The sequence below is a fragment of the Rhipicephalus sanguineus genome, chromosome 9, assembly GCF_013339695.2.
Source record: "Rhipicephalus sanguineus isolate Rsan-2018 chromosome 9, BIME_Rsan_1.4, whole genome shotgun sequence".
Classification (NCBI taxonomy): domain Eukaryota; kingdom Metazoa; phylum Arthropoda; class Arachnida; order Ixodida; family Ixodidae; genus Rhipicephalus; species Rhipicephalus sanguineus.
The window spans coordinates 92,007,191-92,032,209 of record NC_051184.2 but is presented as its reverse complement, the minus strand read 5'-3'; the positions used below and the strand labels follow the sequence as shown (position 1 = coordinate 92,032,209).

The 25,019-nt window shown below is 47.4% G+C and overlaps 2 protein-coding genes across 2 annotated transcripts; one reads left to right on the top strand and one right to left on the bottom strand.

Annotated features, from left to right (window-relative positions):
• Nucleotides 1–222: 222 nt before the first annotated feature.
• Nucleotides 223–1,174, bottom strand: LOC119405731 (uncharacterized). Its single transcript, XM_049419489.1, has one exon. It carries the CDS (start codon nt 1,117–1,119, stop codon nt 223–225), a length of 897 nt encoding a protein of 298 aa, XP_049275446.1. The 5' UTR covers nt 1,120–1,174.
• A 20,089-nt stretch (nt 1,175–21,263) lies between these two features.
• LOC119405730 (uncharacterized) lies at nt 21,264–25,019 on the top strand. The gene is made up of 2 exons (XM_037672567.2): nt 21,264–22,684; nt 24,023–25,019. Exons 1-2 carry the CDS (start codon nt 21,429–21,431, stop codon nt 25,017–25,019), a joined length of 2,253 nt encoding a protein of 750 aa, XP_037528495.1. The 5' UTR covers nt 21,264–21,428.

Below are 25,019 nucleotides of genomic sequence, written 5' to 3'. Positions count from 1 at the left end.
ACATAGTGCATTACGGAAATGGCAACAGCTAGAAATATGCGGAATAAGGAAGGAAACAAAAATACGTCTATATTGCACTGATAATCAAATGCGCCGGTGCGTCGATTACAAACACAGGACACTCAGTACTCGACCATATAACTGGGTTGCGAAAAAATAAAAAACACAGCTAGCATGAACCAAACGTTGCTGAGCGTTCGGCCGTTTTCGTTATAAATTCGTTCATGACTTTATCCAGAGATAATTTCCTGTTCTTTCCCGGTGGGTGTGCAGGAGGAGAAGATGAGTGAGACGGGCCTGCGTCATGCGACTGCGAAGATATGTCTTCACTCGCCGGAGCGCACTAAAAGAGCGCTCTCCTGATGCCGCTGATGCGGGTACAGTCAACAAAAGCTGCACAAGTTTCACAACCTGGTCCAAAAGATTCCGAACTGTTTGAGACTCGGACCTCAGTTGTTCAGCCACATCTTCAACAGTGTTCACACCTGCCCCAGAAATAACTGTTGGAAGGAGTAGAAGCTGTGCCGCAAGCCTGTCTAGATCAAAATCTGTGCTGTGGACTCCGAGAGCTTCTTTCAGTGCCTCCTCGGTTAATCGCTGTCCACGTGTACTGTTGACGATCGCGCATTCAAGCTTTGCTAGATAGTCCATGCCTGGTTGGTCAAACCGATTTTTTATTTCGGATGTCACGCAGTCAACTGCCGCAAAGAACTCTTTTCGGAGCTTTGTCTTTGCATCCAATACCACTGGAGGAGCAGGCTTAATTGAATGCTCAAATCGCGTGGGCGGTTTTACGCGTCTGGCGACCGCGGTTTCACTCTGATCAAGGCCCAACCTCATGGCGGCATTTTGTGTTTCTTCAAAAACTCGATCAAAGCCGTCCTCTGTTCTCAGGTTCGCCATGGTCTGACACAGTGCTTTAGCTGCCTGTTTGGTTCCGGTCGCACTGTATTTGGGACTCTGAAGAGCCCTGGCAAGTTGCTCGCATGGGCCAAACAGTTCTTTGGACATGTTTAATCCGAATAGAGTATGAAACTTCTGCAGCTGCTTTTCGTACCCTCTCATAATCCCTCTCCGATCATCTCTAAGTGATCCTGGAGTTTGTAACAGCTCCTGCATCGTAGCCTGAACCCTTTCATAGTTCTCGGTGAATCGTTTAACTGAATTCACTCTCACTGCCCACCTCGTTGGACACAGTGGTAGAAGACTGCTTGCCTTTGCAGGTATTTCGCGTGCATCATCGACGCATGGAGGAAGAACGATGCCGCTGTACGTGGCCTTCCGTTTCGCAGAAGTAAGGATTGCGTTGGAAACGTCTTTCACAGCGCATAGCGCATCTGCAACTGTTACGCTGCTACGGCCGACTTCCTGGAAAGCCAAATCTAACGAATGACTGGCGCAGTGCACGTAAATTGATTTCGGCTGAACGTCGACGATCCTCTTTTGAACTCCAGAGAAGCGCCCAGACATGTTGGCTGCACCGTCGAAGCAGTGACCACGCAAACGACTCAAATCGAGCCCTAGACGCGCAAGCATGTCCTTTACAGCTAAGAACAGCGTGTTGGCCTTAGAGTCTGGGGGGCTGTAAACTCCGATAAACTCTTCATGAACTTCCGGTGAGGCATCTTCCACCCAACGCAAGCAAAGTGTAAACTGTTCGTCCCCCGCCACGTCCGTGGTCCCATCAGCGATTATTCCAAAAAATGGAGTCACTTTAATGTCTTCCAAGATTTCGCGCTGTGTGAGCCATGATCTTGATGATTTCATTCTGAATGTCACTGCTCAGCCACTTGTCCCTTCGGCTTAGCCATGTCTTAAGAGCAGGTACGTCTTCACAGCGCTCCTGTAATAAGTCCACCAGGTTGCCGAACTGCTGAGTGTGCCCTAGAAGGGCCTGACCGGTGCGGCAGAGGTAGCGAATGGAACTCACGATAACGCGAAGAGCTTCCCTAGACTCACGTTGCTGCTTAGCGCAATTGCTTGTGAGGAGCTCAACAACACGTGCCCCTTTGGCTTTACTCAGCTGGTGCTGTACAGCATCGACATGGTAAGTGCTTTTTTCGTGGCACCGAAACTTCTCAAGGGCGTTCTTCCAATTAGAAAAACCATTCTGCAGGAAGCTAAGCTCCAGCCCGGGCCCAGTGGCTCTCCTTTTTTTTGAATGCAACGCGGCACGCGTGACAAAGCACCATGTCGCGCTCGGCGTCATAATGGAGCCATGGAAACTTCTCGAACCATGCGTGCTGGCAGGACCTGTTACATTTGCCCCTTGGAAAGACGTAGCTCTTGGCTAGTACAAACTTGGTAGGTGGCGGTGCGTCTTCTCCACGAGGGCAGTAAGCATCCGGTGAACATGACCTAGAAGGAGCCGCCGCATGTACAAGGTCATCCGCAGCATCAACGGTGGCCGGGTTCGGAGAAGGTCCACAAGTACCTTCTGCATTTAGAAGTAAGAACAAACTCCTCAAAAGACGAAGTGGCGACGCTGCGCGTTGCAACTTTTACAGGATTCTAGGGCACTTCGGTTCTAACATCCACAAACGGTTCATTAGCTACCACAATCCAAGGCGACCTAGCAGCATTCTTTATTGTGAGGTATGAAAAAAGAATAAAACCTCGGCCCGCACCATATAGCAGGCAGTAATACATTTTCCAAATTTGATAATTTTGATAGTGATTTGTCGAATACAAATCGAGAACTAAGAAAATGAATTTCTAAAATATCGCCACTCATAAAGAGGCCTAAAAACACTGAAGTTTGTTATTTTCTAAACTTTCTTTTTTTGCTGGTCTATTTGCTTGCCATTTTCACTGATATTTTAGAACTGAAAACAATATTGCCGCTTTTTTTTTTCTCAAAATAAAGGTATATGCATTCTTACCGTAAGTCCGCTTCCTTGACCCCGCGCCATCAAGTGCTGTAACTGGGGATGGACAGGGCGAAGATTCATGTTCAATATCTGGAGCCTTCCTTTTCTTAATCAAGTATCTTTCCATTGCGTTTAGGGCTGCTTCAGAACTGCAAAACAAGACAATCATAAACACATAACTAAAAACGAGCGTCTTCATATTCAATATCGTGTGAAAAGGAGAAAATGACACTACATCCCCGTCTCTTCCATTGAAAACCATCTTATGTTAACGTTTTCTGCCTAACTTCACAACGCGTAGTTGTATTATACAATTCAACAGCTCTGCAAAAAAAAAATAAAAAATAAGCACAGCCCCATGCTGGAATAACATAGTAACTAAAGTTTGCTTCCAGAATACAAAGAATGTCCCATATTACTGCGATTGGGTATTTCAGTCTGTTACTGGCCAAACACCAGCTCTGCATGGCGTAACTGGTATAACCAAATCAGCGTGACCTCGATATTGAATCATAAAATAAGGAACTCTTTTAAAACTGTCGTTGGGCAAGATGAGCATAAAAGTTATCGCATCTGCTGTTCTTATCCTTTCATCTTCATCATCATCAGTTTGTGGATGCCTGCTGCAGGACACCTTGCCACCTAATTGTTTTGCCTCCAAACTCCGTCTCTCGGTATCGATTCAGTTACTCGCCTTTTCCGCCTGTTGTCTAAGCTACGCATTGCATGCCAATTAAGCCCAACTCTACTTCTTTATCTCAACTGACGTCACCGTGGTTGCCATCTTGGAGTACAGGCCGGTTGAGATGCTCGCTGAGCGAGAAACCGTGACATCAGATTAGCGCTGGTGCCCCCTCGCGTGCCTTTGTGTTCCCCCGTGGCGCGGCTGGCGAACAGAAGAAAGCGGGGAGAGCACAATAGAACGCGGAGACCGAAAGACTCTCTGTCCTTCTCTGCACTGACACTCTCTAATGAGATGAAAAGTCACGGTGGCTGCTATGTTGGAGTACACGGCGCAGAGAACCTGTCTGGGACATCACTTGAAAACTATGTACAGAACATTCTCTACACGACTGTGCAATATGAGTGACAAGTTGTCTGTATGAATTCAATCGTGCCAATCATCAAAAGATCTCGCAATTTTGTTGATAATATTTTCTTTGCAAAAGATATAGTTGTCGAAAACCCAAATGAGCTTTCAACCTTTCTTGAATAACTGGTCTATTTTTTAGTTTAACCTTTGGCACTAATATTGTCACAGGCCGCGGTGCCACGCAGTGATGTATCTCTCAGCCGAACTCCGGTCGACGGTCGGCAGTGACAGGTTCGCAATTTAATATCCGAGAAAGTCACCGGTAGCAGTGCGAGAATACACACTCTCGAATGGAACAAAACAAAAGATTTCATGCAACGACTAAGCAACAGCCGGAATACAAACACAACGAACGTGCGAAGCCGCCTACGTTAAGAGCCACAAACTGAGAGAGTATCAAATACTAAGATGTGCAGATCTTAACAGCAGGAGCTGTAAATCAATGACAAAAAAAAGTCAAACGGCATATTTGTAAACAAAGGCGCCGGCTCGAGCGGTGGAGGGTGAAGGCAAAAAGAGTGCCTCTACCAACGAGCCTCTCCATGAAGAGTTGTGCGCGCAATTTGTGAATCGGCAACTAAAATTCGTCCAACGGAGGATAAAAGATTTTTTTAAAACAATCTTTAGTGCGTGCGTGCATGCGGGTGTGTGTGTGTGTGTGTGTGTGTGTGTGTGTGTGTGTGTGTGTGTGTGTGTGTGTGTGTGTGTGTGTGTGTGTGTGTGTGTGTGTGTGTGTGTGTGTGTGTGTGTGTGTGTGTGTGTGTGTGTGTGTGTGTGTGTGTGTGTGTGTGTGTGTGTGTGTGTGTGTGTGTGTGTGTGTGTGTGTTTGCGTTTGCGTTTGCGTTTGCGTTGATCGAGTGAAAACGGCGATTAGATTCCACGTCATCTGCTCTGCTCCGCGTGATAGTGTTTTCTGCAGTGATGTTCCGTACTACGCCCAAGAATTCCCAATCTGGGACATGAAAATTCATTATTTCGGGCATTTTCCCCTGCGTGCTTCAAACTGTCACAGCATATTTCCCTGCACAACCCGGCATGTTTCCCTGCATGTTTACGACTATTAAAATCATGAGTACCGCCTGCGCTAAAAAGAATGGCCTTCTTAACTCGTGTGCTCTAAGTGTAATGTTCATACGTGGGTTTCGAGTCTAACACTGAGAAAGAAATAGAAATCACTCCATATAATTATCAGAAACCAATCTTAAGGGTTTGCGTGCTGCATGCGCGAGAACCGTTCGCACAACTCAAAAGCGCACAGCGACCGCTGTGTTTTGGTCATCATAGACAAATTTCACCATTCTTAAAATTCTCTGAAATATCCCATAGATTCCTATTTTTCCTGTCTTCCAAAACGACGGCTGAAAATTTCCTGCGTGGAAAATCGCTGGTTTTCTGCTCGGAATCGCAACCAACAGAGCGCTCTCGGTCGGCATGGGTGCCCAACACAGCGCTAGCTTCGCTGGTCAGCCACCTTCACAGGTGTTGACGGCGATGTTGCTAGTACAGTACAGTTGTAAATAATATGTGTTTACGCATAAGCCTGGATATACTGTACACACGAAAACGATTTGACAGTCACTTAGACAGAAAAGAGGAATAAGAAGAAACCACTCACCGACGCTCGGGTTACGCAGAGCACCGACGAAACGTGCGAAGCCAGGGAAAGCCAGGGACAGGGCGCCAGGACCAAAGGCGCAAGAACCAGCGGTGACTTGGCTCGACAGAATTCAAACACGGCGAAGTAACCCCACAAGCAACAGGCCTCTCCTGTCCACTGCCCGGGGACACTAGGCACGACAGCACGTGGGGCGGGAGATGTTTGGCGAGACGCCGCGTTGTCGCGCGCGAGGGCAGTAGGAGACAAGTCAGCCTCTTTTTCGTCACTTGAGCTGGTATACTGGTGGAGCATCAAGACGCCGCGTTTGCAGTCTCTTTCGTCTGAGGCTCCGAGCTAATCACGTTTGACAGGCGGCTAGAAAGCAGCAGAGCGCGAAACGGTTGAGAGCCAGAAATACCGTGAACTATCGAATCGATTTTTTAAAACTTCTATGGAACTAGTTGTAAAACATTTACTCCGACTTCACTCAACAATTATTAAGGAAAGGGCTTAGACGAAAAAGGGCGGTGGCATCCCTTTATCCCTCCCTTGACCACGGCGGCCAACCAGAGTGTAAGTACTCGTAGGCCACAGCCCACCGGGCAGGGCCTAAACGGAAAACCAGGATATTGCGAAAAACAACGGCTTTCCTTCTTTCTCGTCAACACGTGGCCACGCACAATGTCAGGAGCCGACGCCATGTGCGGAATTTATTGCTCACACATTTCGCGCTGCAGCGGCATCGTCGGCCAGCAAAAGTGCCGTCGCCTTCAACTTGGCGCAAACCAGGCTACTGGGGTTTCGCCTCTGCAGCGTGTTCCCGTCGCTGGCCGGTGTCATCAAGCAGCGCCACCTGCGCTTCAGACCCCCGCAGTGGGGTCTGTCTACTAGCCGGAAGCGGTGCCTTCCCGGAGTTCAAAAACAAGACCGCGGCGGCCGTGGTCCAGATCTCAGACCAGAGGGGAGGCGGCGCGCAACTGCCCGCGTGGCGCCATCACAGCCGACACAACTGCCCGCAGTGCACTCCAAGCACAGCGGGAGGTGTCCGCTCCGAAATCCGACCCCTCTCGGCATCCTGCGACCTCGCGGTTCGCCCCTTGGTGCGAAGCCGCTCTCGCCCTCAGCACTCAACACAAAAAGAAAAGCTGAGCGGCCGCCGTCGGCGAGCGAAAGAGACAGGGCATTCTCCCCTGAAAACGTAAACACGTCGGCGTCCTTAGGGCGCACCACCATATGCGGCCCTACAAGGAGTATTTTCTCTCCTTCGTTCACGAGCCAGCGTCGTCGCATTGTTCAGGTCGCAGCTGTGCCCTGTTATAGCAGTGTTCAACCAGACGGTTAGACCTTGTTGATGACACCGCTGTGATAGTCCGCAGGTGTGCGAACCTGACGCAGCGATACTCAGATTGAGTAGTAAACCTTCATTCAGTGAACATAATAAAATAATAATAATATCTGGGGTTTAACGTCCCAAAACCACCATATGGATATGATTATGAGAGATGCCGTAGTGGAGGACTCCGGAAATTTCGACCACCTGGGGTTCTTTAACGTGCACCTAAATCTAAGTACACGGGCCTCAAACATTTTCGCCTCCATCGAAAATGCAGCCGCCGCGGCCGGGATTCGATCCCGCGACTTTCGGGTCAGTAGTCGGGCGCCATAACCACTAGACGACCGCGGCGGGGCCTTCAGTGCACAGGAAATATGGATGGGCTTCACGACTGATGGTTGCTTCGACTTGGCGTTTCCGGCACGGTTCTTGTCTACCATTACATCTATCCTTCAGGGCGGGGGGCTTCCTTCCCCCAATAATGTTCGCCTGCTCCATTTTGCCCCTCTTCCCACCCCCCACCTCCCTTGCTTGCTCAAGAGACCATAGTCAAAGCACAACGCATAGTTTCTCCGCTTTGCTGCCCCCCTGAAAGAACTCACTTGTCGCGGGTACTCCCCAGTAAAAAAAAAAAAAAAATCAGAAAAAGAAGACACCTGGCGCCGCACTGCTATCCCTGCAACGAAGTATTTTTCTTACGCCATGCTCTGCAATCAGCAAAATTTCATGCCAATTCGCTTCGTTGTTACTGGCTGAAATGTGCAAAAACCCTGTGTTTATGCAGACAACAACGAAACAAATATTGTTCGGCTTTGTGGTTTATTGAAACCAATGACGGATATTCACAGCCGACTCCGAGTGAAGAATTCGCAAACGTCCGCGTCCCCTTAGAGAGAGCTTGATGTAATTATGAGGAACGCCGTCATGGGGTGTTACAGAACACTTGGGGTGCATGGAAATGTATACACGGGCGTTCCCGCATTTCGGTGCAATGGAAATGCGCGCTTGTCGTAGGCGGAAATCGAACCCGCGTCCTCAAGCTAAGCAGTCGGACGCATAGGCTCGAAGCGAGCGTATCCTGCCGGATTTCTACTTGTAGCCTAATCTAGCACAAGTTTAGAGCACAGCAAGCGCGGTTGAAAGTGATGGGTTACCTTCGCGACACGCACTCCTGCCGCACTGTGGTTTTGCCCGGAGTAAATGCTGAAGACGCAGAAATGAAGTGTATTATTATTTGATATGCATACGCAGATACACAAAGGAGAGAAGAGAGGCAGGCATTGTAGTGTTCAGTTTGTTAGCAATGACAGATATAAACACGCAGCAGGTACAAAACAGTTTTCGTGTCATTCCTAACTGCCAGCGACAAGTTATATTTTCGTCCACTACTTTCTTTGCGATTGCGGTACCAACAAGCGCAGCACTTCTGAAAAACTCTATTTTATTGTAAAAAAGAAGAAAAAGAACCTCACCCACGCACGTCTTCTTCTTCTGTGGTTATTCAGGAAAGGAAAAAGGCACCTAATTTCTTTCTGCCTATAGGCGACACGGCGCAGTGCCTTGTAGGGGTGGGGGGGGGGGGGGTAAGGAAGGAATAAAAGAATAGTAGGAAAATAGAGAGAAAAGTGAGAGGAGCACATCCATCCAACGAAGAGAAAAGAGGACAGGAAAGATTGGGATACGGTCACGGGAGTTCAGGGACGGGTCCGCGAAACACAGCTAGTGGCACAGTGCACAACACCGACGAAACGGAGCGCTTGCGGCCTGAATGTCCAACGAGACGGAATGTACAACGAGACTGAATGTCCAATAGTGGACATTCAGTCTCGTTGGACATTTCGTCTCGTTGGACATTCCGTCTCGGTTGGACATTCAGTCTCGTTGGACATACAGTCTCGTTGGACATTCCGTCTCGGTTGGACATTCAGTCTTGTTGGACATACAGACTCGTTGGACATTCAGTCTCGGTTGGACATTCCGTCTCGTTGGACATTCCGTCCCGGTCACAAATTTCACTTTTCCGTTTTCGTTCCACAGACCCCAATATTTGCTGTGAAAATTTTCCGAATGTGCCCTAACACCTAACATTTGCGACGTGCGTGAAAATTCGTTTCGTCGTGATAGGACGTGGCGCTGAGACTGCGTATTACGCACGGCAAGGATATATATATATATATATATATATATATATATATATATATATATATATATATATATATATATATATATATAGCGAGAGAGAGAGAGAGAAAGCGCAAAGACGCGAGGGAATAAAATAGGAAACAAGACGCAAAAAAGAAGTATTTAAAAATAAGAAAAAAAAATATTTAAAGAGCTCCCTCTTGCACCCGTTTGCTCGTGTTCATATAACTTGATGCCTTTTCAACAAATCGAGTTGAAAGCTTGCGCTTTTCATGCTTTTGTTATGTGCGTCCTCCCTAAAAATATGTACCTGTAACTTTACCACAGTTTAACAATTATACAAAACCAAATAGCCCGGTACCTCACCTTGTTGAGTAATCGATTAGCTTTCAGTTTTTTCTCGGTAATCCGTTACTTTTTTTTTAAAAAGGTAATTGTAATCGCTGACGCTCTTTAACTGTAATGCGTACAAGTCTGTTCCCGACCCAGTTTTTTTTTCACTTGAGCTTCACAGCACTAATATCGACATCATTGGAAGAGTAATAGAAAAGCTCGTGTTCAGGCCGGTTCTGAAAAGTCCTCAAATTATTTTAAACATCATAAAAACGGTTTTATTGTCGCCAACGATTACCTGTATGCTATGTGTTGTAATGAAAAATTATTCACGCGAAGCACTGCAAAACGCGAGCAAGATTGGCTACTTCGGCAATAAGCTCAGAAAAAATGAGCACTTCGCAGCGGACGGCCTGATGCTCTCTTGACTGGCCCGGTGCAGCGGAGGTGTAGGTCACCGCTCATTGCACGTCACTCTAATGTGGTGTGACGTCACTAAAACTTTCATTACGCTTCCTACACAGTGACGTCGGTGTCAGACGCGCTAGCGATGGGTCTCGATCGCGAGAATGAGTATTTATACAGACTTTGGAAGTGAATTAAAATATATTCTAAACGTTTGCTGCGTGCAATACTTCGTGCTGAGCGTCCTTGCTTACAGAGGAAGCCTACAGCACGCTTTTTATTGCCTCAAAATTTGGTGACACCACCTCTTTAACGGCATGGTCTTTCCTAGACCGGCCTGCAGTTCTCTTGTAGCCGAAATGCCATGACATGTTTCCATCAAGGTAGTCAAAACTAAAACTGATATCCCACACTCAGCATGCTTCATAAGCATTTCGTTGTTCTGGCGCGTGAAACCCAAGAATCTAATTTTAAAGGAAAATTTCCTCCCTAGCTTCTTCGACCCGCATTCTTTAAGAGGAAAGAAGAATTGTTCTAGGGGCTCGTAGAAAAGCCAACAATCAAGCCAAGCAAAGCATAGGTACGTTATTTGTTGATCTTTTTAACTGTAGTGTAATGAATGTGACCTAAATTGAAAGGACTTAAATGGGACGAAAAAGCACACTTTCTTTCGAGGGGTTTCGAACCCACAACTTTCGCATTACGCGTCTGATGCTCTAACAATTAAGCTACGACGGAGGGCGCTCCCTCGTCCACATTGTTGGGTATTTACGTGAGCTTGATCCCGGGAGTGTTAGCAAGCGCAAATCGCCGCCGTAATTATAAGTTTGCGGGTTCGGATCCCACCGATGGAAAGGGTGTTTTTTCGTCTACTTGGATTCCTTTGCATATGGGTTATAATTATTACATCGAAGTTAGAAAAAGCAACAAATAATGTCCCCAATGTTTTATTTGGCTTAATTGGCTGTTGGTTTTCTAACAAATAACTGAGTCTCTCGAACTATTCTTCTTTCGCACTTTCATAGCAAGGGATTCGTCCTGCCTCGTGACGCTTTCTGGCAAAAATAGTGTTTCACACTCGCCGCCTTAGCTACGAGTGGCGCTGGCAACACTCTCAGGGATTAAACGCAGATAGATACCGCACAGAGTGGACGAGGGAGCGCCCTCTATCGTAATCCTTTAAGGGGTTGTGATGTCCGATTCATGATAAAGATAAACAGGAACAGCAAAGTATGCAAACAACCAAAATAAAGCATTAAAGTAACATATTCAATATACATATGAAAACTAAAAATACAAAATAGAAATAAAACTAACAAAATTTGAAATTATGGTAAATGCAGGAAAGCGAATACGGAAACAAAAATACGACGCCCGACGCCACAGACAGTCAATATTTGGAAAACACACACAAAAAATGCGATCTCCGTTAGGCTATCTTAGCCCAATGAATCAGTTGTCAGAAATTTCAAACGAGGACACGTTTATCTCTTCTAAATTGGACATTCCGTCTTGTTGGACATTCAGTCTCGTTGGACATTCCGTCTCGGTTGTACATTCCGTCTCGTTGGACATTCCGTCTCGTTGTACATTCCGTCTCGGTTGGACATTCAGTCTCGTTGGACATTCAGTCTCGATGGACATTCCGTCTCGGTTGGACATTCCGTCTCGTTGGACATTCAGTCTCGCCGGTCACGTGACCCATTGGACATTCAGTCTCGTTGTACATTCCGTCTCGTTGGACATTCAGGCTCTGAATCGAAACGGAGAAGGTCCCGACGATGAGCGGCGCACGGCATAGCGGGCGAGGAGTCCGTCACGGGGCGCCGGTCAGCGAGAGGTACGAGGAGTAATCCAGGACATCGCGGCCGGCACGTCCGTCTTGCTTGAAATCCAGCGAGCGAATCCACGCACGTCTGCCCAGTTCCCTCGTCCGTTTGTCTGCTTTCTTTTGTCTGTCATTGCACACCCCTCGCTTTCTTTCCTGGTAGCCCGTGCGCGGAGACAAACATGCGCAAACCCCAAGAGAGACGTTACAAGAATTCGGCCTTTTTTTTTACCTTTTCATTCACCCGATTCACCGCACACTCTCGGAGGATTGGACACCTGCTATGCCATCATACACCTGCTTTCACGCTGTCCCGCGCTGACGAAACACGCTGAGGGGAGGCAAAAAAAAAAGAAAAGACTTACAGATGGTGGCGCATGGTTTGAAGTTAGAAAAGTCATTCTCCTCTGTAGTCAAATGTTTTCGCATGCTACAGTCGGAGAGACGGGAAGCTTTCAAATTCAGCGCCTTGGTTTTTTCCGTCTAGGTGGCGCTAGAGAAAGATTTTCGTTGTAGTGATAGGAATAATGTAGATTGCTCAGTATTCCGACAGTATTTGTGTGTGATTCGTATCTATAATTATATCAGGAGACCGTAACAGCTATATTTCAGGCTATGCATGCTCAGATTTCAGCGCTATTTGAAGATTACAGAGGTTTTGTTGACGTTTGCGGCACGATAAATTCAGACAATTTACGAGCTTCGTTGGGCATTTCTGCTTGCTCTATTGAAAAATGCTACACTGAGGAAAGAAATAGGAGGCTCTAGTTACTCTACGTGCAAATTCAGCCACATAACTTCGGTAGCTTTCCACAAAAATTGGCCAAAAATTGGCCAACATAATTAAAAAGGGAGAGGATCGTGCATTAATGAAATTGAGCATTCAGACGGAAAATCTTGTACGACCCGAAAATGAATTTTCTCTGGCGAATAGTTACTGGACAGTCTGTAGCGAAAGTTACTAAATTTGGCTGTTTTCAAAAGCTAAGCAGCAATAAAGTAGAAGTCCGACATTGATTTGTTACGTTGAGGAAATAGATAAATAGTATTGAAAGTGCTGTGCAAGAAATAGTGCTGTAACTGTAGCATATTTTTCAAAAAATGGTGACTTCTGAGCCACGATCAGGCCTAACCGTGTAACTAGCGCTTATTCTTGGCTATCCACTCCCAAATACTGACGGTTGACTTGTTTTTAATAGATATATTTCAAACGCACAAAGATCAAGTTTTTCAATGATATACAAATCAACTATATAAAACAAGGAGAACAGCCGCCGCGTCAGTTGAAAAAGTGGCAAAAACGATGTGTTCATGCCGCCGTGAAGCATTTCGTAGTTTTCGTCGTCTTCACTCGTAACGCACTTTCATTCCACTAACTCTGTAGCACTGGCAGGTGCATATTGAAGAGCGCACCCGCACTATAGTGTACTAGAATATTCTAGTACACTATACCCGCACTTCAAAAGTCAACGTCCGCTTGACAACGTAGGGCTTAGAGGCTGAAGACGGACACTTCGGATGACCCTTTTTGGGAAATTGACGGCTCGTTGACTCCACTTAGGGCTCGTTCACACAGCCGTCAAACGCTCCGTCACGTCAACGTCACGTCGCCGATTTCCGTCAGGGGAGAGGGTTTCCGAGACGTTTTCTCCGGAAAAATCGGTTGACGGTGTCGTAGAGCAGTGCTCTACGTTTCCGTCGCCGGCACGGGGACGGAGCCCCGCCCCTAGAAAACGGACCAATCAGAAGTTTACGTTTGGAGTTCCGAGTTCTGAGAACAGCCACGCGTCTAGCATACGGCCCCCGGGTCCGTGGCCTTGAAACACTGAACGCGCGCCTGACTGAATGGGCCATAAAACGGGGGGACATGTGGTTGCTTTTGTGCGTGTGTGTGTGTTTGTGGTGCGAGGAGGAGCGCCCAGCGGAGTCGGGAGAGCGCCAGCGAAGCATTTGAGCTGCGTGGACAATTCCTATTTTGGTGCATCAGTCGGTCAACACTGCACAAAAACGTGCTGCTGTCGACGCTGCAACCGCCGTCGTCTGTTCGTACACTGCTACGTCGCGTCTGCTGTACGTTTTTTTGACGTGACGGTGACGTGACGGAGCGTTTGACGCCTGTGTGAACGAGCCCTTAGTCGCACCTGGGCGGAATAAGGCCGGACTGCTGAGGAGACTTGCATGGTGTCGGAGAGGAGACGCCGCAGGTGCGCGGAGCGCTAAAGTATCCCCATCCATTCCGGAATGTTCTCAGCTGCTAAGAACATTCCAAAATGCCGCGAAAAAAATATGCCGCGCAAGATTAACAACAAAAAAAAACGCGACAGGGTTTCACCGGGGGGGCTGAGCCCCTTGCTTCTGCTGACAGGGGGGGCTCTAGCCCACCCTGCCCCCCCGCTTCCGGAGCCACTGGTTGGTGCGTGTGTAAAAACGCGCAAAACGGACACGCACAAGCGAAGAACGAAAAAAAAAAACTTATTCGCACGAGTAATGGGGCAATAGCATCACGCATGCACGAATTAAGAGTAATAAAAAAAGTAAATTGCACGCGCAGTCAGCTGAAATACTTGCGCGCAATGACCGCTTCACACTACGAGCTTTTTACTCATGGTCACCACTGGTTTGCTAGCCATATGCACACCGCTTTATTCGACAATTCATTAGCCTTCACTAGCACTTTATTATGGACGGAGCACACCGGGAAGACGCAAGGGAAACAAAAAAAAGAGTAGAGACGGCCATACGACCGCAATGTTGTTGGCTTATTTTTGCTCCTGAGATAGCGTACAACAAGGCTCACCGTGCGCAAACATTTGCAAGAAAAGCAATGTCAGGTAAACTAACCTTATTACACAAGTTTTTGCCTAAAAGGCGTAATATAGAAAATGCTTTACAAATATCGGGATATCATGAAACAAAGTTACAAATGCCCCCATTCTTGCTGTACAAGCTGCCTGAACGAAAATACGGTAAGAAATTGACAAATAGAAGTGTAATATCTCAATCACTTCAGAAAATGGTTCAAATGCAGATATCCCTTATGTACCTAAGCCTGAAAAATGCCGTCATGCGATAATATATATATCACCACAATTTCGTGCTAAAGCTCAGGAGTACTTAAATAGCGAGTCTGCTCATCTCTTAAATAAATATAAAGAGATGACCAGACGGGTAAAGCAAGCCTCCTTTGTCCCGCAGACGCGTGCAATCAGCTGCTCTGAACTGAGAATCACGTTTGTTTTCGGGCGATCGCTCGTAACATGAAGTGAGGCATACACGATGTTGCACTGTTATCGTTTCATTTTCTTCGGTTTGTCTTTGTTTTTAAGGCTAAAGCCTTAGATGCCTCATCAAACACGAAAATTGACTGTCGGCGTCCCGCGCAGCCAACACGAGTGATGCACGAAATCGTCACGCGATGACGTCGACAGAACTTGTGACGTCACTATCACGTCATTCAACGTGACGTCATTTAATGACGCCATCACATGACATGGTCGCTTTGCATTGCCTCCGTGATCGGGGGCCGATCACGGAGGCAATGTAAAAGCAGGTGAGGTGCAGAAAGCTTGCAATGCCTTCGATCCTGTCGGCAGTCCGAAACCACGTTATGTGCAGAAGGCTTTCGGAGAGGGGCGAGGGAGGATCAATGCATGGACTGACGAAAAAGATCACTCGTTTTCGAGTGATCTCAGGCGAATGCATAAGAGACCATGTTTGTTTTCCATGTAACTTTTTCGCATACATTTTACCTATGCGGTCAGTTCTTCAAAATGTATGGGTAAGTCTAACATCGATATTGGTGACCACCACGTTTTTTACAACGTGACGGAAACAAATCGTCAGACCACACATCGTCAGAACTATTTCTGGCTACAGAAAGCGGGTTTGCGCGCCACACACCATATTATTATTGTTAGTCGTTACGCAAATGGCAAGCATGTGTAGTTAGTGATGCCATGACCTATCGGTCGTGTTGGGCATACTTACATTCGTGCCCCTCCGTGCCAATTTTCGTGTATACCAAGTGAACGAGACGCGAGTTACGCGAGTAATTTTTTACTTTTGGTACCGCGGCCACGCCGACTGACACATTCGGCTTCGCATGAAATGGCTTGAAACAGCAGAGCGCCGGAGGCAGCCTTGTAAAACAAGTCGAATGCACGAAATAAAAGATAGGATATGAAGGGTGCAAACGCGTTAGCATGCATGAGCTAGTTACTACGTGTATCTGTGCCACGTTCTCCTGGTTATCTCCAGTTTATTCTCTCCTGCAGCCAGTTTACGTTCGTCATTCCACACGAAAGTAAGTTAAGCGCCTTTTCTCACGATGAAGTGCGCGCAGGATGCGTTCCTCAAACAGCCGCGGAAGTGTGGACCAATGCGGTGACAAACCAGCTGAAAGGATATATACAAAATCCCCGTTTCACAACACACAAACTAACAAACGCGTTCTGTGTGTGATGAGTCGCTGCAGTATTATATTGCAGTGACGCAGTATTAAATATTGCCCAAATTTCCGCAATTTTAGCTAATAGCGGCCAAAATACCACGCGCGTAGCAGACGCTCGCTGCTTTGACGCGGGAATTCCGCCGCGGAGAAAGCCCACGGATGGATGGATGGATGGATGCTATGAGCGTCCCCTTTATAACGGGGCGGTGACATGTCTGTCGCCATGCTCGAAGAAAAAAGAAAAAACTCCCTTGTTTCATGCTGGCCTAATACCTATCTACATTGATTAAATCTGTTATTATACCAAAAAACTTATAAATTCACGGTCCATCTCTCTGCCTCTTAAGGCAGAATGACCTTATTTTTCCCCATTATTTATTTTTGTACTTTATCTCTACTTTTCTGCCACCAATACTCTAACCGTCTCTTACTTATTTCTATCGCGGGCGTGTTCAGCTTTCCATTGTTGTCCCTAAAACCCAACGCTTCATGTAGACTCGTGCCCACACGTATACCTGGGTGAATATCGCCACATTCAATCAGTACATGTTCCATCGTCTCCTTAGTTCCCCCGCAGCATGTATTGTTCTTCTTCGTTACTGAATCTCGCTTTATAACTACGCGTTCTAAGGCAGCTCGACCTTGCTTCAAACAGTAAAGCGCTTCCCCTTGAATTATCATAAAACCTTTCCCTCCTTATTTCGTTTTTTCCCTTTCGGTAGTTACTCAGAGCCGGCTTCTTTTCCATCGCTGTCATCCAATAAGTCCTCTCCGCCTCTCTGACCTTCCGCTTAATGCTCCTTGTTGCCATATCGCCCGCACTGCTAGCCGTATATTTACTGGTGAGCCTCCTAGTTCTTTTTCTCCACTGCGTGTCAACGCTTTTTCTAAACAAATACCTGAAAACCTTCTCTGCCCATCTACTCTTCTTCATTTTCCTCAGCCTCTCTTCGAATCTCATTTTGCTCTGAGCTTCCCTCACTTCAAAACCTGTCCATCCCATATCACCCTTTACAGCCTCATTTGTCGTCTTCCCGTGAGCGCCCAATGCGAGACGGCCCACCGTCCTTTGATTTACATCCATTCCTGATTGTACCTCTGACTTCATGCCCACCACTGAGTTCCCAAACGTAAGCCCCGGGACCATCACACCCTTCCACAGCCCTCGAAGCACCTGGTACCTATTGTATCCCCATAAAGCTCTGTGCTTCATAATTGCAGCATTCCTCTTTCCATTTGCTACCGATGCTTTCTCTTGTACCTCCATATATCTATCCCCCTCATTTACCCATACTCCTAGGTACTTGTACTCGCTTACCCTCGGTATTTTTTGGCCCTGTATGAAGACCGCATGGTCTTCGTGATCACTGAATACCATTAATCCACATTTTGTTACACTAAATCCTAGTCCTAGAGCTTCCCCTTCCCTTCCGCATATATCCGCCAGCTGCTGTATATCCTCTCGACTGTCAGCAAATAAGACAATATCGTCAGCATAAAATAATCCTGGACGCTCCTGCTCAATCATCGTGCCGCCCTGTTTGTGTGACAGATTAAAACTAGGGGTGTGCGAATATTCGAAAGTTTCGAATATTCGTCGAATATTACATTCGGAATATTCGTATTCGATTCGAAAATCGTGTATTCGAAAAGTTTCGAATATTCGATAACTTCGAATATACGAAAAATTCGAATATGCGATCAGATTATCATGCATAAAATAACTCGTCTTCCACATTTCTGCTGCGTTCGTATCGCTAAAAGCGTTGCCGAGAGGAGCGATAAACATCCTAAGTACACGGAGGCACGATATCTGCCTGCGACGAGCGTCCCAATACGTATGATTTATTGCTGGTGCATCTCCGACGTGCAGCGCTGTTGGCGATCATGTGACCGTACATTTTCAATATTATGCGGCCGTAACGTGCCGCACTACCACTCGTTCACTATGCGGGACCACTTCTGAAGAAAGACAGTGACCCACGTGACTGGTGGCGGACTGTTCAGATACCCCAGTCTGGCAAAGCTTTGCCCCATGTAACTCCCTATACCAGCCACTTCTGTTCCAAGCGAGCGTGCCTTTGCCTTTTCAGTGGCAGGGGGGCGGGGGGGGGGGGGGTGTCTCCGTTAGAAGGGAGCGCCTGCTGCCTGATCATGTGGAGCAACTCATATTTCTTCATGCCACCATCTAGTCATTACTTTCATTGTGCCGTGGTATTTGCTTGTGTTGTGATGTGCATTGTGCTAGCCTGGACATTGTGTTCTGGAGATAGCAGTGTATGTTGTGTTGCCAGTCAGGCTGTTAATGTTTTTTTTTTCATATAGCTACATGTTAAATAAAATATTGTTACTGTGGAGGCATTTTTCCTTTGATATTCGATATTCGATTCGATATTCGAAGGTGGATATTCGTATTCGATTCGTATTCGAAAAATTTGATATTCGCACACCCCTAATTAAAACCAAAGTTGCTACCTTCTAGCGCTTTTTCAATATTCACCATGTACAGCATGAATAACAGCGGGGACAAAGGACATTCCTGTCTCAGCCCCTTGCTAATCTCAACGTTCTCTTTGCTACTCATTCCTTCCCATTCTATGCAAACTGTATTTTCTCGGTATATCTCCCTCAAAAGCTGCATACAGTCGTCGCCTATATGCCCATTCCTTTCAATATATTCCACAAAATTTCCTGATTAACGTTGTCGTACGCCCCAGTGATGTCTAGAAAAGCCATGTACAAGGGCCTATTTTCTATTTTAGATATTTCTATACACCGAGTGAGAACAAACAGGTTATCGTCTAACCGCCTGTCGACTCGAAATCCATTCTGGAGTTGTCCCAAAATATCGTTGTGTTCTGCCCACTTTTCTATTTTCATTTTTACTGCTTGCATCGCCAACCTGTAGAGTACCGATGTAATGGTTAGTGGTCTATACGAGCGAATGTTATCCTTTTCTCCCTTGCCTTTATAGATTAAGTTCATTCTACCTTTTCGCCAACTATCTGGTATTTGCCTGTCCTTTAAGCATTTTTCTACAGCTTTCAGCAGTGCTTCTTTAGTGCTAGAGTCACTGGAAAAATTTCAGAGTATCGCATCTGTTTTCCGCGCGCCGCCGCCGACGCGATTGGCTTACTCGCATCACGTGACCTCTCACCGCCATATCCCTTCCAAGCGCTTTGGGTGCAGGCGCGTTCAATGCAGAGCGTGGCCGGACATTTAGCAGTACCACGGTCCCCAGAAGTACTTCGTCGCTTTTCTAAACGCGTCATGCAGACAGGGGCGTAAGCAGACATTTTTTCGGGGGGGGGGGGGGGGGGCACGGGCTCGGTGTGCCACCCCCTGGCTACGCCACTGCATGCAGATGCCAGAAGAGAGTAGCTCACCATCAATCGAACGTTACTGGTGAGCTACTCTGGGAATCTCGTTTGACGTGTGGGAAAAATTAATGTCAAAGAGCGCCGTGTGGCTGCATAGTTGGCCTGAACGAATTCGCACCCTTCGAATAACACTCCCTCCTGCAGTGAACTACACTAACTTTGCTGGAAAAGATCTTATGCGACAGGATACTTCACCTTTTCGATTCACTATGGTCAGCGATATTGAAAACTACATACCTTTCTATTTGCTCGGCTGTTTATATCTCGATCTGTTGAACAGATTACGCATGCTATCCGAGTTATAAACGTGTCACGCACGAGAGCGAAATCGAAGATTTATTAAAATAATAACTGTTTATTGGTATACCTTGAAGGCAATTGTGGCATGAGCATTTGCCATTGCACAAAACAGAAGGGCGGAACTCTGTTGATAAACTTGGTATAAGGCAATGTTATCAAGCGTATTTTTACATTTGTTGCAAAAAAATGCTGCTAATGCTGCATTGCACCGAGCGTACCCTTAAAATACTGTATAGTTGGTGAGAAATGGTCACAGCAAAAAAAAAAGCAGATCCCACGCATTGAGGGAGTCGATTTTATGCGAGCCCCAGGTCTATATACATACTGTGTTCCTGTAGCATGCGCTTTAAAAATTCCGGTATGTGCTATTTCTGATTAAAAGAAGATAAAGCACCGTGCAGAGGAAGCTTTATTAAGAGTGCATTTTGAAAAAAAAAATGCAGCAGTGCAGAAACCGAACCCCAGCTGTTTACGCGCTGGCAACGCCAGAAAAAGAGCTGTTTGTCGGAACACAGCAAAATATTTGCAAGCTCATTGTAACGTTGGGGATATTAAGGAGACAAGAAATAGGAAATGAAACAATTAAGCAGTGATGTCAATAATTTTTGATGGCCTATTTTCTACGTATCGTTAGATAAGATGCACCTTATCTACCGCACGCCGATTCTCCCGTGCGTTCGGCTGCTGGCGTTCCGAATCAAGACGTCGCGCACAACTTCCAATTACCGTACACACACAACTTCTATTACACATGTCAACCAGTTGAGCAGCAAGCACGGTGCGCAAGGAAGCTATGCATCAGCAATCAGTCGAAGGACGCAATGTTGAATGTTCTCGATGTTCGATAACGTTTTCGAGTGCAGTGAACCTGAACACCGACTGCAAAGCTAGCGCAAACAGTCAAGATTCACCAAATGTCGAAGTAAATGGCATCTCGCACGATGTCACTGCGCTAATGCAACTATGTTTACAGATCCGGACCTAGCGAACACGCCCGAGCGTGACACGAAAAGAGACCGGTAAAGCCATGAAGACAGTTCGCGAGCACATGGCAACATTCGCCGTACGTTTCATTAGTTACAGCGCTAACCGCGCAGTCGATCCATACCCTGTCGATGACTCCAAATCACTTCTAATATCCTCTTGAAGAAACACACACACATAATGCCGTTCTGCCGAGCGCAGCACGGCACTGAGGCTAAAAGATCGGTCACTTCTCAACACACGCTAGCAACGCGCCGGACGGTTTGGAAGGGACATGGCCGCCGCCACCCAATGTTGCCCGCGTGCAGCCTACCTTTGCGGTACTCTGATTTTCCAGTGACTCTATTTAGTGCCACTGACCTCCAGTGTTTAGTGCTATCTCCTAGCGCCGCGGCGCGGAAGTTCACCGCAAAAGGCCCTCGCTCCTCCCATGTATTCGCGCGGCGCTTTTGGCTCTACCGGGGTACGCTTTCAGGAGTAGTCGACCACAGCGCCACCGCTAATTTCTACACAAAATGGGCCGCTTCACGGCAGCCGGTTGCGCCACTCAGTACACTCTACTACCGGCTGACTACGGGTAACGGGCACGCTACCGGCCTACCGGTCTGCGATGAAAAAGGAACTAAACAAGCGTGCAGTGTTCGCACGTGTGAGTATGTGTAGCCGTTCCAGTAGTTGTGCTAATCTTGTGCCGCTTAAACAGCACTAAAGAAATGCCGAAATCTACCCGGTTTGGCGCGCACCGGTCGTCCGATTCAACGGAACTACCCAACCTAATGTCGTCCTTCGGGAACTTTCGTTCTCCCTCGTTCACCAATGGTACGTTATCGAAGTTTCTGCCGGGCACAGCCAAGCCGTGCACTTCGTCACCGCCGTCCGAGGATTGCTGGCTCTGCAAAGAAGTGAACCGATGGAACTCCGCTCTGGCCTCTCTCTCACTTGAACTGACAGAGGAAGAGCCCGGACGCTTGTGCCTGCGCACTTCACGCGACGCCGACCGCTACCCAGACTTCTTCGCACCCTTCATACCCTGTGACACGGTCTTTCTTCTGGCGTGCCTTGCCCGCCAGCACGCGTGTATCAAGCGGCTCAGCGTTTACGGCGGCGTGTTTGGATGTCAACAAGTTCCAACGTCTGAACTGCTAAAGCTGCGACCGGGTAGCGCCGTCGAGTGCATAGAGATTTCCGGATGCGCGGCTCGTTCTTGGACTGCATTGTTGAACACTGTCGGTGACGTATGCTCTTTAAGGATCCTGCGCATCGAGGACTTTGTCGTCAACGCCGACTCTACGTCGCGGCTCGTGGAACTCATCCAGGCGAATAAAGGATGTCTGCGGGAACTCTCCTTCTCCGCGCACGATGCGCCATCCGAGATCCCGGTGGAGTTGATTAGCGCCCTATACCGGTGCGAAGCCCTGACAGAGCTGTCGCTATACGGACAGCCGACGCTAGAGGCTACCACTGCACTGGAACAACTCATGCAGTCGAACGAATCTATCCAGAAGCTATCTCTTCAAGACGATACCCAAGACCAACGCATCCTAAATGCGCTATGCAATGGCCTGAGTGCAAACCTCTCTCCCACGGAGCTGCACTACGAATGCGCAAGCCTGAACTTCGGACAGCTGCTGCAACTGCTTAAGCGCTATAGCAGGCTCGAGTCTCTGGTTCTAAGCAGCAACGGGAACAGACCAATGCGGTTGGAAAAGCACCATGGCATGTCATTGAACACGCTCCTGGTGCACAGTGCTGGACTTCGCAGCTTGGAGGTTCGTCACTGCGCCTGGACAAGTCTTGCCGCCGAAGAAGTCGCTGCCGGATTGGCACGTAACAGCTGCCTCGAGCGCTTCGATGTATCTCGGTGTGACCTCGACTTTGGCATAGTGCTGACGCTATGCAGCGCGCTTGAAACCAACGATACCTTGAAGATGCTGGTGTTTAGCCCCGACGATGACTTCCTGCATGAGCCGTAAGCACAAAAATTGAGTGACAGCGTTGCATTGTTAACACATTGAAACTGAAATAAAACTGCACAGGGGATGGAACACAAGTAGAAGAAGCAGACAGTGTTCCGTATAGAAAAGTAGAAGTAGAAACGTTCCGTCCCCTGTGCAGTTTTTTTTTTCACTTTCAATGTCGCACCAAATAGCCCTCCAACGCACTTTACCTGGTTAACATAAACTGCAAGTAACATAGTAACACAAGGTAATGGCAACAGGCAAGTTTGATGAGCTTGGCAAGTATCTGCCAAAACTCACTGACTAGCAGTGGCTAGGTTGAAGGCAGGAGAATGGATCAACAGACACTGAGGCCAAGGCTTCTCTGTCTGTTGGCTTCATTAAGTTGTGCCTAACAAAAAACTGAGCCCCTCAATCCATTCCCTTCATTTTGTTCTTTCATAGTGAGGGTCTCGATGCATTTTAGGCAGCATGTGAGGGTTTATTGGTCAGCTGCCAGTTTGTATAGAGATGATGTCTTACATGATGCCAGCTGGCAAAAAAAAAGTGTTCTATACTCATCGGCATGGCTACAAGTGCCTCTGGCTAACACTCCCAGGTTGTACATACAGTAATGCCCAATAGAGTGGATGGGGGAACGACCACTGTCGTAGCTTATTACGCAGAGCATCGCATGTGCAATTTGAAGGTTTTTAGATCAGTCTCCCAACTGCAAGTTGTCTTTTGTTAATTTCCATTTGCTTCATTGGTACTCTACAGTTAAAAACCGACAAATGGGCCTGACGATCAGATAAGTTTTCTCATGTCGCGCTTCCAAGGAACACTCATAGATGGTTCCCAGGAACACTCATACACGGCATAACTGCCTCGCTCGTGGGTGGAGCTGTAGCCACACAATTTAATGTGGGAGGGTGGCTCGATCGCGAATAAGGTGTCAAGTCACAGCAGCAGGGGCGGGTGTGGCAGGAGCTACCACACGTCCTTTCCCATGAATCTCTACTCTACAAATAATGTAATCCCAGACACCCACACAATATCACAAGGGAAACAGAAGAATCACAGCTCTGCCATTTTTGCAGGTTTCATCCTGGGTGGAACTGGAGTAAGCTTTTATGAAAAGATTTATTTATTTCCTTTCCTATGATATGCCTCACAAATAGCCACTCTTCAAAAAAAAAAAAAAAACACAGGCTTTTCAAAATTCTAAGACACTACTGTGTACTTGCTTTTCTTTTTTTTTTTTGCAAAATGCACCGTGACAGTCATGTTTTGGCGTGTGTGGATCTTGAAAGAATGCTGCAATAATGCAAATGCCCTCCCCCCACCCCTCCCACCCTTCTTTTTTTTAGAGTTGGTTTGTCTGAAAAGCTGGTGTCTGCCAAATGTTTTGCCCGCACGACGACAACTTGGCCCAAGGCATACACTCCGGCCCTCACTGAAGCCTTAAAGGTGCCCATGCTATGTCCAGAGGAGCTGCACCTCTCTGCCTTCGGGTCTTACAACGGCTCTTTTCAACTATGCAAAGCGCTCGGTAACAGCACCATCAAGTGCCTCTTCGTTAAATTCTCCAAATGCCGGATCAGCCAGGTGCGAACATTGCGCGGAGCACTCGCTGCCAGCCAAGTGCAAACATTGCACGAAGCACTTGCTGCCAACTCCTCCATCAGGAAGCTTGTATTGCAGGAGGACAGCACATCCATTGGCTGCTGTTTTACTGTGGCTGAAGCTCTGAAGAAAAACAGAACAGTGACCGAAATTTCTCTCAGCATCCACGAGCTGAACTACTACGGTGTAGAAAGTCTCGAGTCGGTGGCTCTTGCCAGTGATGCCTTGGAGAAGTTGACGCTAAACTGTATCTATGTGGTGCAGAGATGCGTGTATGTCATGCGCGACCTTTGCCCCTCACTGACCTCTGCTGGCACGCTAAAGGGTTTCTCCATATTCAATGAGAGGTGCTGCACTGAACATTTAGTCGCTAAACTCAAGCACTGCGTGGATCAGAACAGGAGAAAATGGAACTGTGCCCTTCATTTTGTGCTCAACCCCTGCGTCAGCAAGCGCTGGGCAGTGGCGTTCGAGTCACTGCAGGAAAAACCTTGTTTCCTCCAGCGCGTCACGAGAGCCTTGGGAAAGTCGTCGCAAGATGCATCGAGAATGATCAGATTGGCAAAGCATTTCATAGCGAGAAACTACCTTTTAGTAACTGGAGTCGTCTCGCAAGGCGTCGCATGCCATCCTCACCTGGAGACTCAGGTAGACAGCCTGAACAGTGACTGCTGGCTTACCATTGGAGAGTACCTAAGAGTGCTTGATGTGGTCGACGACAGTTCCGAAAGTTGGTGCTAA

Bases quoted from the DNA above. Each gene is read 5' to 3' on its own strand.
- LOC119405731 (XM_049419489.1), bottom strand. From the start codon at position 1,119: ATGCAGGAGCTGTTACAAACTCCAGGATCACTTAGAGATGATCGGAGA.
- LOC119405730 (XM_037672567.2), top strand. From the start codon at position 21,429: ATGCCGAAATCTACCCGGTTTGGCGCGCACCGGTCGTCCGATTCAACG. The intron at 22,685-24,022 runs GTAAGCACAAAA...TCTTTTTTTTAG, and splicing joins GATGACTTCCTGCATGAGCC to AGTTGGTTTGTCTGAAAAGC.